General features: G+C 36.4%; 1 protein-coding gene across 6 annotated transcripts in view; it reads left to right on the top strand.

Annotated features, from left to right (window-relative positions):
• WDR17 (WD repeat domain 17) overlaps window positions 1-12565 on the top strand; it is a 102921-nt gene that overhangs the window by 60502 nt on the left and 29854 nt on the right. For all 6 annotated transcript variants that reach the window (XR_009349651.1, XM_059156103.1, XM_059156102.1 and 3 more), the window contains 4 exons: window positions 1133-1224; window positions 3452-3534; window positions 5282-5368; window positions 11273-11437. Coding sequence is in view for 5 of the 6 variants with exons in the window: in XM_059156103.1 (XP_059012086.1) it covers window positions 1133-1224; window positions 3452-3534; window positions 5282-5368; window positions 11273-11437 (427 nt within the window). In the remaining variant the exon portion in view is untranslated. The remainder of the gene's footprint in view (window positions 1-1132; window positions 1225-3451; window positions 3535-5281; window positions 5369-11272; window positions 11438-12565) is intronic.

Here is a 12565-nt window from a genome sequence, read left to right as displayed (position 1 = left end):
TGGAAGTGAGTAGGGTTTAGAGGATTGCGTAGCTTGCTGTCCTTTTTTGAGTAGCAACCACAGGAGAAGAAAAAGAAGTACAAATTAATATGGAAACTTCTCAATAATTTGAGAACCCAAAAAAGGAGAGCAGAATAAAAATACTAGAAAAATGGTATGGACTTATCTTTTTAAGGTTTTTAATCATCTATTCCAAAGTATTTCCTCCATGTCTTACTTGTAGGTAGCACAGGACAATTGTTCCCTTCTTTTAATGCAGAAAGCCTCTTTGACTGCCTTGCAAAAAACACTTATGTATCAGAACATCTGCTAACTTAGCAGCAGTTTGATGTTCATGAATCTTTCTGTTTCTTACAAACAAAGAACATTGTTTAGGTTTTTGATTTAAAGAACCTGGATTTTTTCATGTGTTCTGCTTACAGAAATGCTTTCCTAAAAAAAAAAAAAAAAGAAAAGAAATGCTTTCCTAACCAAAAAAAACAACTCGTTAGATGAGTGTAAAGAAAAATGTAAATACTGACTGGATGAGTGATAGTATTGAAGAATTATTGATAATTTTTGTGTTCGTGATTATGATAATTTGGTCATGTTATTGAAAGAGTCTTTTAGACATTTGTACTGAAGTATTTATTGGTGAAATGATAGACTGTCAGAGATTTGCTCCAAAGAAACCCAAGAGAGACTATAAACAAAATGAGAGTTGACCTTATTTTGATAATTGAAGCTGTGTTGATAATACATTCATTATACTATTTTCTCTTTCCATACATTTGATAATTTTCATCATTAAAAACTTAGAAAAATTTGGGACGCCTGGGTGGCTCAGTTGGTTAAGCAGCTGCCTTCGGCTCAGGTCATGATCCCAGCATCCTGGGATCGAGTGCCACATCGGGCTCCTTGCTCCGCAGGGAGCCTGCTTCTCCCTCTGACTCTGCCTTCCACTCTGTCTGCCTGTGCTCGCTTTCGCTCGCTTTCTCTCTGACAAATAAATAAATAAAATCTTTAATAAATAAATAAATAACTTAGAAAAATTACATTGTAAATTGCAAGTCCTTTTCAAAAATTAACATTTTGGAAAGAATTACATGTGTGGCAGACATTTCATATAATGTCTAACAAATTGTTTCCTAAGGTGACTTAAATTGTATTGCTGGAGCAACTTCCCGAAATGGTGCCTTTATTTGGGATGTTAGAAAGGGCAAAATGGTGCAACGATTTAATGAGGTAAGGTGTATTTATTGGTAGCCGAATAGTATAATGTCTTATACTGCCTCATGTTTTGTAAATGCTTTTCTCTCTTAATTTAATAATTGCCAGGTTACATTATGTTCTGTCACTTGGGAAAAAAAAATAAGAGAACATACACATGTTGAAATGAATTCTGAAACATATAGATGGGTCTAAGATAAAAGAATTCACCTATAGTTGTATTAGACATTCAAAGGAATTCTGATTTATTCTCCACAAAATTATCTGGGCAAATATTCAATAGTTGTAAGAAAAGTAAACTCGAAACAAGTTCCAAATTACAGTCTAAATTCTGTTACAATTCACTTTTCACGTAGGGAGAACCATTTAATGTCTTGAACCTGATTCTTCACCTGTAAGATGGGAAAGTTGGATTTATACAGTTTCGTGGACTTCCTTCCACTTCCCAAATTCTGTTCCTCCAGGACAAGTGCTAAGACCGCCCCCCTACCTTCCTGCTGGTAGTGGCAAACATTGTACTTGACTTCTGCCTGGAATTTAATTGTCATCCTGTGTTTTACTGAGTCCCACTAATACTTGGAAACTGCCTGTGATCTCACTGTAGTATGTTAGATATGTATCAAGGGAAATAAGAAAGGATCTCTCTTTTGAAATTTCATTCATTTCAAGTGATTACTGTTGGAGTTTATTGAAGATATAATCTATTTGAAAATGACTTTAAAGCTATTTATACAAAAAACTGATCTTCCTCTGAGGATCAAGCAGCTTTGATTTTCTAGGGGACACTAAAGTAACGTGGAAAATGCAGAGTATTAGGGAAACTTTACCAACTCCCAGTAAGCAATTTTGCCCCCTAAAGAGGAGGCTTTGACAAAGGCCCGGAGAGTTCCCATCCTCCCTTTCTCTCCAGCGCAATGCTTTCAGGTCAGCAGTGCCCCGACCTGCCCTCCGCCCTCCGCTCAAGAACAGCACTGATCCCATGATAGTCATATACAAAGAAAAGAAATAAATCTGAGAAAGAAACTTTTGACCTACATTCAAAGAAGTTATCCTTGGGGGTCATTCTGTTGAACTCTTCTTACGGCATCTTGGCCTCCTGTGACCTCAGAGGTCTGCCCATCAGCACTGTGACGGCCCCACCCTGACCCCCCGACCAGCATCCTAGCATGGGGGGTGGGGGTGACCCTCACTTCCTTTCATGTCTCCCCAGAATTCTGGAGCATAGTCGTGACTGATAGAAAAAGTGCTTAAATCCGGGATTAAATCTAGGATCCTAAATCTAGGATAATTAATACGGGGTGGTGCTGGCTGTAATTAACTGAGTTACACATGTCTCACAGAAGGAAATTCCGGGTCTTAGAAGCCCTAAGTTGCACTTTTCCTGGGATAAACGAAGCTGACGTGAGGCCTCCACTCCTTCAGTTCCCTGAATATAGAGACTGCCTCCCTTTTATGCGCATCTTTGTATAGCTACCCCCTTGATCCACACAGAGGGAGTAAACAGCAAGCTGGAGACCACTTCAGTAATGTTGCCTTAAAACTCAAGACTTTAGTCTCTCCTTAGCAGCAGCCACAACTGAACTGCTACATAAAGTTAAAGAAAAGTTGGAAATAGATCGATGGCAACATTTATTCTCCCATGCCCTGCTGATGAATGACATTCCCATGTGTAGTATATTCCTTGTGGTTTTACAAATCCTCATCATACTGGTTGTGACTCTATCCCTCCCCACCACCCAATCCAAGAAAGCAGAGGAACAGGTCAATATAGAGTGGTTTGTGACAGGAAGAACCTTAAATCCTTCTTTGTTTTTATAAAACAGAAACCTTTGGGATTTAGAACAACAACCAGTAATAACAGTTGCAGTATTTCTTCCGCTGTGGTTGTGGTAGCACCGGGTTAGGAAGTGGAGAGATCCCTGCCTTCGTCTCCATGCAGGCACTTCTGGAAAAGGCATCAAGCATAGCTTTATTCTGCAGATCTCGGCTCTCTGCCAGCGTCTGCAAAACCGAAACAGAGCCTCTTAATCGATATCTTAGCAGAGGGGGTTGGTTTTGTAAGTGTGATAGCTTCCTACATTTTTAAAGTTTATGTTCCGTTTCTGCTGTTGACAGTAATACCTCTGTTAGCATCATCTAGAGTAAGTTCCTAACAGAAGAGCAATACTAGAAGAAGTAAATAAATAAGAGAAAAAAAGGGGTGAATTATTTTTTATTGATAGGTATTTTGCATTTTTTGAAGCATGGAAAAAATGGAATATTCTGCGTTGCCTGGAGTCATAAAGATTCCAAAAGAATAGCCACCTGCAGTGGGGATGGCTTCTGGTAAGTCCTTGATATGAAGTTACACTGCTTATTACAGATGCATGTGATAGTACCAGTTGTGTCCCATTGGCACGTACATCCGGGTCGTCCGCGAGATCCCATTGTAGGCTCCGCCAGCTGTCGTCAGTACATGGGTACAAGCCCACACGGGCACAGACCGTGTTCCATAGCGGTACCAAATAAGAGTGTGGAGAGGTTTCAAGTAAATAAACCAGTCATTTCTTTCTAAATGAAAATACTTCCTGAGTGGTAACTAAAATACTGTGAATACCTTAAAGAGACTTTAAGAACTTTTCACTAAGAGTCTTATTAATCCTCATCACGTTTTTGAGGGAGTGGTATTTCAGTTTCACGGGTGATTCAAGAGATATCAAGTGGTCTAGACACTTGTTCGCCTTTTGTAGATGCTATTATTTATAAAAGGGTGAATAGCCTTTGCAAGAAGGAATAAGGTAACACATGTGGAAAACGCCTAACGTCTCTGACTCTCTGTTTCAGAAGCCAGTGCTTTCTTAATTCTGCTAGATCCCAGGAGAAAGTAGGTTTCCAAGGAATATATATGTAAGGGAAGAATCACCTTTGAGCTGAACAAATGTGTTTATCCAGATGTTGCTATTGTGCGGCTGTAGGTTTTGTCATTGTCGGCAGGTGGTAGAATCGCGCGTGGCAGCAGGCAATGTAGGAGAGATGGTCTCCTGTTGGGTTTGGCAGGGCCCAGCCCAATTTTCTCGTCCTCTCTTTAATTTCAGTGAAAAAGACAGTTGTTATGGAAACCAAAGATCTTTACCAGGAAGGGGAAATTTTCCAAAAATAGGCATATTAGTGATTTTTTTGCCTTGAAAAGAACTATTTGCTAATGGATAAATACCAAAATACAATAGATGTGCTTCAGAATTTTTGGATAACGTGATCCACAGTTAGCTTTACCACGGACTTTCAGGACATCACTGATTATGGTTATTTGATAAATAACCATAGGCAGTGACTAAACATTTGCAACCACTTCCCAGTAGCCTCAGAAGTTTTCATTGGCCTATCTTTTCTAAAGACTTTTAAAACTCTGTGATACATTAATTTATACAGTTCCTGCTGCTGCTGCTGCTGCTTCTTTTTCTTTTCTTTTTTTTTTTAATTAACTGCCCTTTGTTATGGCAATGATATAGTTGGGTTTTAGAGCCTCTTTAACTTTTGCAGCTAAAATGTATTCTTTTGGGGAGAAGAGATCCTCCAAATTTCTAGTTATGTCACTCAGAATGTGCCACAACAATGTTACAGCTTGCGTGTCTTGGACTTGGTAAAATAGTACATGCAACTTGCATTATAAATGAGCTCTTTGAAATATAAATTTTGAACTGCTAAATTTTGAAGCATATGTTAGTTATATCATTGTTTCAAAATATATGTGTTAAACTATGTTTTTTCTCAACTAAAAATATTCTATAAGAAATTCTATAAAAATATTTCTGTAAGAAATAGAATATAAAAATATTCTATAAGCAATATTCTAAATCAAAATTTATCACCTTCAAATTGATTTAAGTGGATTGCCATAATTAATACTGTCTGATATAAATATACTCATAATTGGTGATATCATTTACTTAATATTTTTAAATGTTCCCTGTGCTTTGAAGACAAGGTCTCTATCCTAAAAAACTTACTTTTGAATTATAAAATACTGGCTTTGTTTTTGTAAATAATGTATTCGTAATTTTTTTTTCTATTAATCTATTATACTTAATTTCAGTATTATTCGAACAATTGATGGTAAAGTGCTACACAAATACAAACATCCAGCTGCGGTATTTGGTTGTGATTGGAGCCAGAACAACAAGTAAGAATTTCTTTTTTTCCCAAGATAAATAATAACTTCTGAGATTTTAAATAAACCTGAAATTTAATGTTATTCCCACAGGTAATACTCATCACTCTCTTTAGAGTAATGATCTCGTTGTCTGGCCTTGTAATTGATTGTTTACATTAGCTGGTGTTTAGGAAGAAGCATAAGACTAACTAATAAAAAATGGAAATTTAGTCTGAATCTGTATGTGGCTTCTACCGTGGAAGTGTATGTGACCCTTTCCCTAAACCCTTCCAGGAGTCTCGCCAGTGGTGTTATTCCACCAGAACTTTCCACTGTCCTCCCCCCTGCAATGCCCTGAAACTGCATGATTTCCCGAAATTTAGAACTTGTGCATAGTTTTGAAGGGTCATTCTTCCTTACAAGCCTAGTATTTACCATGTAAACATCAAGTCAGATTTAAAAATTAATCCAAGTCAAATCCCCTCTAAAACTGATCCTTCAAGTCACTGCACTTCCAAGAATCTTGCATTTCAAACCTCTTATTCTGTATAAAGTGTACTTAAAGATTCAAACCTCCTTTAGATATTGTGAAAATAATGTGAAATTACGTTTTTCCATATTGCAAGTGGAAAATATACATATTATAATATTAAAACCTTGTTATACTTGTGTTCTGGGTTAAATCACATAAAAAATGATGGATCTGTGTATTTCTTTCAGTAAATATAGAAGAGTTTATAAACCTTATAAACCTATAAAACCTGTCAGAGGTTTTATGCAAAGTGAGCTTGTGCCCAGCCCCTCCCCCAGGACTCCCCATCTACGTGGCCTGATAATGTTCATAACAAAGCTGCCGAAGCCAAAATCCTTGGCCTCTTCTCTTATGCCTTGTCATCTGGTCTGTTTCCATTTCCAGTCGGCCAGCAAGTCCTGTGATGCGATCCATGTAAATGCTCCTTTTCCAGCCACTCCTTTCCGAACTCCCCAACCCAATACTACTTGTTTGCTTTTGGACTTCCTCAAAAGCCTTCTAAATCACAACCTGTGTCATCGCTTTCTTGTCTCCCTGCCCCACCTTCTTGATGTCGAAGTCAAAGTATTTAACAAGGGGGTCTCAGTACACCATTTCATTGCTTACACTGATTGTAGGGTAAAATGCAAAATCTTAGGGGCGCGACAGGGGAGCCCCCGTATAATCTGGTTCCTGTGTGTTTTAATCATGCCATTGCAAGCCTGGCTCCCTCTTGTTCTTTGCATTCAGCCGCACTGGCTTTCCGTTTCTTGAACTAGTCAGCTTATTTTCATACTGAAGCTTTCTCTCATGCTGTCTTCCTATATCTAGGAATCTGTTCCCCACCCCATGCACACAACCCTTCTATATTGTATTTAGGGAACATCCACCTATATTCCAGTTCTCAGCATCAAACTACTTCTACAGAAAAGTGTTTCTGGATCCCCATGTTAGGTAAATTTCTTCTATGATATCCTGGGAGCACTTAATAAAAGTAATTATAACAAATAATTAATAAAGATTAGAGCAGAAATAAATCATAGAGAGGTGCCTACTTGGCTAGTTAGTGGAGCATGCAACTCTTGATCTCAGGGTTGTGAGTTCTAGACCCATGTTGGGTATAGAGATTAATTAAAAATAAAATCTAGATAGGAAGGAAGGAAGAAAATACAAACTAAAACAAACAAACCAAAAAACCACATTAAAAAAAAAACAAACAATAGAACAGATCAACGAAACCAGGAGCTGGGTTCTTTGAAAAGACCAACAAAATTGCTAAACCTCTAGCAAGACTCATTGTAAAAAACAAACAAACAACAAAACCAAATAAACAAAATAACTAGTGGAAGAGGAGAAATAAGAGCCAATACCACAGAAATACAATTATAACAGAATATCATGAAAATCTATAGGCCAACAAATTGGGCAACTTAGAAGAAATGAATAAATTCCAAGAAACATATGATCTACCAAAACTAAAGCAGGAAAAAATAGAAAATTTGAACAGACCAATCACCATCAATGAAATTGAATCAGTAATCAAAAAGCACCCAAGAAACAAAAGTTCGGGACCAGACAGCTTCACAGGCAAATTCTACCATTTAAAAAAGAGCTAATATCTTTTGTTCCGAAACTATTCCAAAAAATACAAGAGGAAGGAAAACTTCCAAACTCATTCTGTGAAGCCAGTATCACCCTGATACCCAAACCAGATAAAGCAACCAGGGGAGAAAAAAAAAAAAGAGAGAGAACTACACACCAGTATCTCTCATGAATATAGATGCAAAAGTCTAACAAAATATTAGCAATCTGAATCCAACAGTATATTTTAAAAAATCATATACCGCCATCAATTGGGATTTATTTCTAGGATGCAAACGTGGTCCAATATTTGCAAGACAATCAGCGTGATACATCACATCAATAAGAAGGATAAAAACCCTATGATCATTTCAAACAATGCAGAAAAACCTTTGACAAAGTACAATATCCATTCGTGATAACCCTCTGCAAAGTGGGCCTACAGGGAACATATCTCAACATAATAAAGTCCTCATCTGAAAACCCCACAGTCACTATCCTATCACTATCCTACTCAGAAAGCATAGAGCTTTCCTCCCAAGGTCAGGAATAAGACAAGAATGTCCACTCTCACCACTCTTAGTTACCATATTACTGGAAGTCCTAGCTACAGCAGTCAGACAACATAATGAAATAAAAGGCATCCATATGGGCAAGGAAGAAGTAAAACTTTCACTATATGCAGATGGTTTAGGAAACCTTAAAGACTCCAGCAGAAAACCACTAGAACTGATAAATGAATTCATTTATAGAATATAAAATCAATGTACAGAAATCTGTTGCATTTCTATACACTAATAATGAAGCCTCAGAAAGTGAAATTAAGAAAACAATCCTGGTTATAATTGCACCAAAACCAATTAAAACATCTAGGAATAAACTTAACTAAAGAGTGAAAGGCCTGTACTCCGAAAACGATAAAACAACTGATGAAAGAAACTGAACACAAAGAAATGGAAAGGCATTCCGTGCTCAGTGGGTTGGAAGAGCAAATGTTAAAATGAATAGATAATGAAGATGTGGTGAATATATGTAGAAATACATGATGGAATACTATTCAGCTGTGAGAAAGAATGGAATCTTGCCCTTTGCAACAACATGGATGGAGCTAAACAGTATAACGCTAAGCAAACTAAGTCAGAGAAAGACAAAAACCATATGATTTCACTGATCTGTGGAATATGAGAAAGAAAACAAATGAGCAAAGGAAAACAAAAAGAGAAAGAGGCAAACCAAGAAGCAGACTCCTAACTGTAGAAAACAGTCTGATGGTTTCCAGAAAGGAAGCGGGTGAAGAGATGGGGGAAATAAGGGGATGCATAGTGAAGAGCACACTTACCATGATGAACAAAATCAACTAGGAATTACTTGACACAGAACTATTAGCCATATGAGTAATATATATACATATACATATACATATATATACACATATAATTTTAAAAACCATAATTACTTCTTTCAAAGAACCAGCTCCTACTTTCGTTGATTTGTTACACATTTCACAGCACTCACCATAGTACATGCCCTCCCCAATGTCCACCACCCAGCCACCCTAACCCTACCCTCCCACCCCCCAGCAACCTTCTGTCTGTTTCATGAGATTAAGGGTCTCTTATTGTCTCCCTCCCGATCCCATCTTGTTTGATTTTTTTCCCTCCCTAGCCCCCAGGATCCCCCACCCTGCCTTTCAAATTCCTTACATCAGAGAGATCATATGACAAATGTCTCCCTCTGATTGACTTATTTCACTTAGGATAATACCCTCTAGTTCCATCTACGTCATTGCTAATGGCAAAATTTCATTTCTTTTTATTGCTGCATAGTATTCCATTGTATATATATATACCACATCTTCTTTATCCATTCATCTGTTGATGGACATCAAGGCTCCTTCCACTGTTTGGTTATTGTGGACATTGCTGCTATAAACTTTAAGGTGCACATGTCCCTTCGGATCACTACATTAGTATCTTTAGGGTAGATACCCAGTAGTGCAATTCCTGGGTTGTAAGGTAGCTCTATTTTCAACCTTTTGAGGAACATCCATGCTGTTTTCCAGAGTAGCTGCACCAACTTGCATTCCCACCAACAGTGTAGGAGGGTTCCCCTTTCTCCACATCCTCACCGACACCTGTTGTTTCTTGACTTATTAATTTTAGCCATTCTAACTGGTGTCTGGTGGTATCTCACTGTGGTTTTGATTTGTATTTCCCTGATACCTAGTGATGTTAAGTACTTTTTCATGTGTCTGTTGGCCATTTGGATGTCTGCTTTGCAGAAATGTCTGTCATGTCTTCTGCCCATTTCTTGATTGGATTATTTGTTCTTTGGGTGTTGAGTTTGACAAGTTCTTTATAGATTTTGGATACTAGCCCTTTATCTGATATGTCATTTGCAATTATCTTCTCTCATTCTTTCAGTTGTCTTTTGGTTTTGTTAACTGTTTCCTTTGCTGTGCAAAAGCTTTTGATCTTGATGAAGTCCCAATAGTTCATTTTTGCCCTTGCTTCCCTTGCCTTTGGTGGTGTGTCTAGGAAGAAGTTGCTGGGGCTGAGGTCAAAGTGGTTGCACAGACCTGTACCCCTGGGGCAAATAATACATTATATGTTAATAAAAAATAAATTAAAAACATAATTAAATTTTAGTTGGAAATTGGCTGTCTTGTCCTCTACAATATGAGCTCTGTGAGATCAGCAACTGTGTTATCTATTGTTAGCAGTATATTCTTAGAAAACACTGTGCTGCTAACCCTCACTGTGCCTAGAGCAAAGTAGATGTTTAAAAAATATTTCGTCAATAAACAAATGGATAGAATTATCTTGTGTCTGATCAATAGAACAGTTCCACATTTTTATTTCTGTTTATTGGTTAATAAGTATTTGACCAGTTGAAATAAAAATTAGACATTAATGCAATGTTTTGTTGATTAACGTTTATGCTTACTACCAAGTATACCTAATAAATTTCAGTTTTATTCTTAAAAACCTTTTTAAAATGTTCTAATAGCAGTATCCATATTTTACATTGTCCCTTCAGTGATAAGTGAAAAATACCTTGAACGTATAAAAGTTTATTCATAAGATATTTCTGAATTTATAATTTGGATATCTTTCTATATGTATATTCCTTGAATGTTTATTATTTAATTTTTAAAATATTATATTCATGTGTCCATATACACATAAACAAAACATTCTCATGTATACATGTAAATATTTTTATTATGTAAAGTGTATTTTCCCACATGTAGAGACTGGCCCATTTATCAGTGGGACTTAGGCAGATGTAAAATTTATAGGTTTTAGCACATTTATAGATTGGCATGCCAGTTTGCAAACTGGTGTATTTATACATATGGGCTTAAATAAATGCAAGTATAATAACCCACGTGACAAAAATCAACAGTTTGAAGTTTGCGGAAGATCATGGTAACAGTTGGGTCCAAAATGTGTAACTTCTGTATAGAGTATGGGGGCTGTTTGTATGATTGTTAATGTTCCTCAGGGAGACTGTTCGGGCATAATTTCTATGGGTCTGCCTTAGACCTCCTGACTCCATTTGGAATAGTGTTCCAAGTATTTCAGCTAGGATGTCAATAGATATAAATGGTTGCTTAGTTACTCTCATTCTCTTGAGAATAACAAACAAAGGTCACTGAAAGATCATATCCACGTATTTTACTTACAGAGAATCCCTAGTTGGAAGAGAAGAGTCAAAGCATCTCAAGCTGGTGCAGCCACCAGAGACAATTGGGAAACTAGGACTGTGATTTTCTGTTATTGGTAACAAATAATATCAATATTTTTTCATGTTTTAATGTGCCATTGATGGTGTTTCAGAGACATGATAGCCACTGGCTGTGAAGATAAAAATGTTCGTGTTTATTATGTGGCCACCAGCTCTGATCAACCACTAAAAGTATTTAGTGGACATACTGCAAAAGTGTTCCATGTTAAATGGTCTCCTCTGAGTGAGGGAATTCTTTGTAGTGGTTCTGATGATGGGTATGTATTTTTGGATTCTAATTTTTTAGTCCTTAAACTCATAAGCTTATAATCTTCTAGAAATGTATATACTTATACATGATCCAGCTTATGGGTGGAAATGTTTTAAACATGTGCATATAACCAGGATGTATAAGCCGTTAACAATTACCTAATTGCATTTAACCATAGTAAATTAAATTTTGCCATGCTTATGCTATCATGCTCGTGATTTCTATTTCCTTACTTGTTTTGCTTATTATGGATGCTTATTTCTATCTTATTAGCAACATAGTTAACAGAAACAAAAATTTTGGAAGAATCATTTCGGAAAGCGAAAAATCTGAAACGAACAAATCTCTGTAAAATATAGAGAAGAGTTTATTTTTAGTAGTGTCCTGATAGTTAATATGGAAAACAGCTGTACTCTGTTTTCATTAAGAATGGAAAACAAGAAGATGATCATGTATTTTTAGCATGAAGAGAATTTATTTAGAAATGAGAGTGATTTAACATTTTTTCCTGGCTTTGTGAAAAAGTTACTGAAATTTTGTCTCTATTTTATATTCAAACAGGATAGATTTTCATAGTACAGTTTGGTCCCTATTTGAATATGAGATAAATTTAGGTAAGAAAAATCTTACTTTATGCAGATAGAAATCATAGTGTACAGTAAACACAAGTTTAATATTGAATAATTGACTCTTTTCATCTTAAAACTTTGGCATCCATCCAGATTTCCTAAGCAAATCAATTGTGAGAGTTCTGTGGGTTATCACTGGAGATGTTGCTTACAGTAAGGTTATCATGTCCCAGCGAATGAGTTGACTTAGAGATTGTTCGTCTCTTAACACAGACCTCAGTGTCTGAATGCTACTGCTACATTTTTAAAAAGTGTAATTTTCAACCATTGTCTAAGAAGTATTTGTGAGAAAGATAGCAATAAGATTATTTTACTTAATTATGCTAGTGAAACTTGGAAGTCTTCTGTAATTGTAGTTATGGGTCCCTTTATATGGCTATACAGGTAATAAGCTATCTAGCACCTTTAAATAATGCTTACGTACAGTGGGATGTATAAAGCTTTTTCTATGTTTTAAAATTTTTTTTATTATTAATTGTTTTTTAACATATAATGTATTATTTGCC

Source organism: Mustela lutreola, chromosome 18 (genome assembly GCF_030435805.1).
Source record: "Mustela lutreola isolate mMusLut2 chromosome 18, mMusLut2.pri, whole genome shotgun sequence".
NCBI lineage: Eukaryota > Metazoa > Chordata > Mammalia > Carnivora > Mustelidae > Mustela > Mustela lutreola.
The sequence above is the reverse complement of the archived record's forward strand: the minus strand, read 5'-3'. Positions and strand labels throughout refer to the sequence as shown.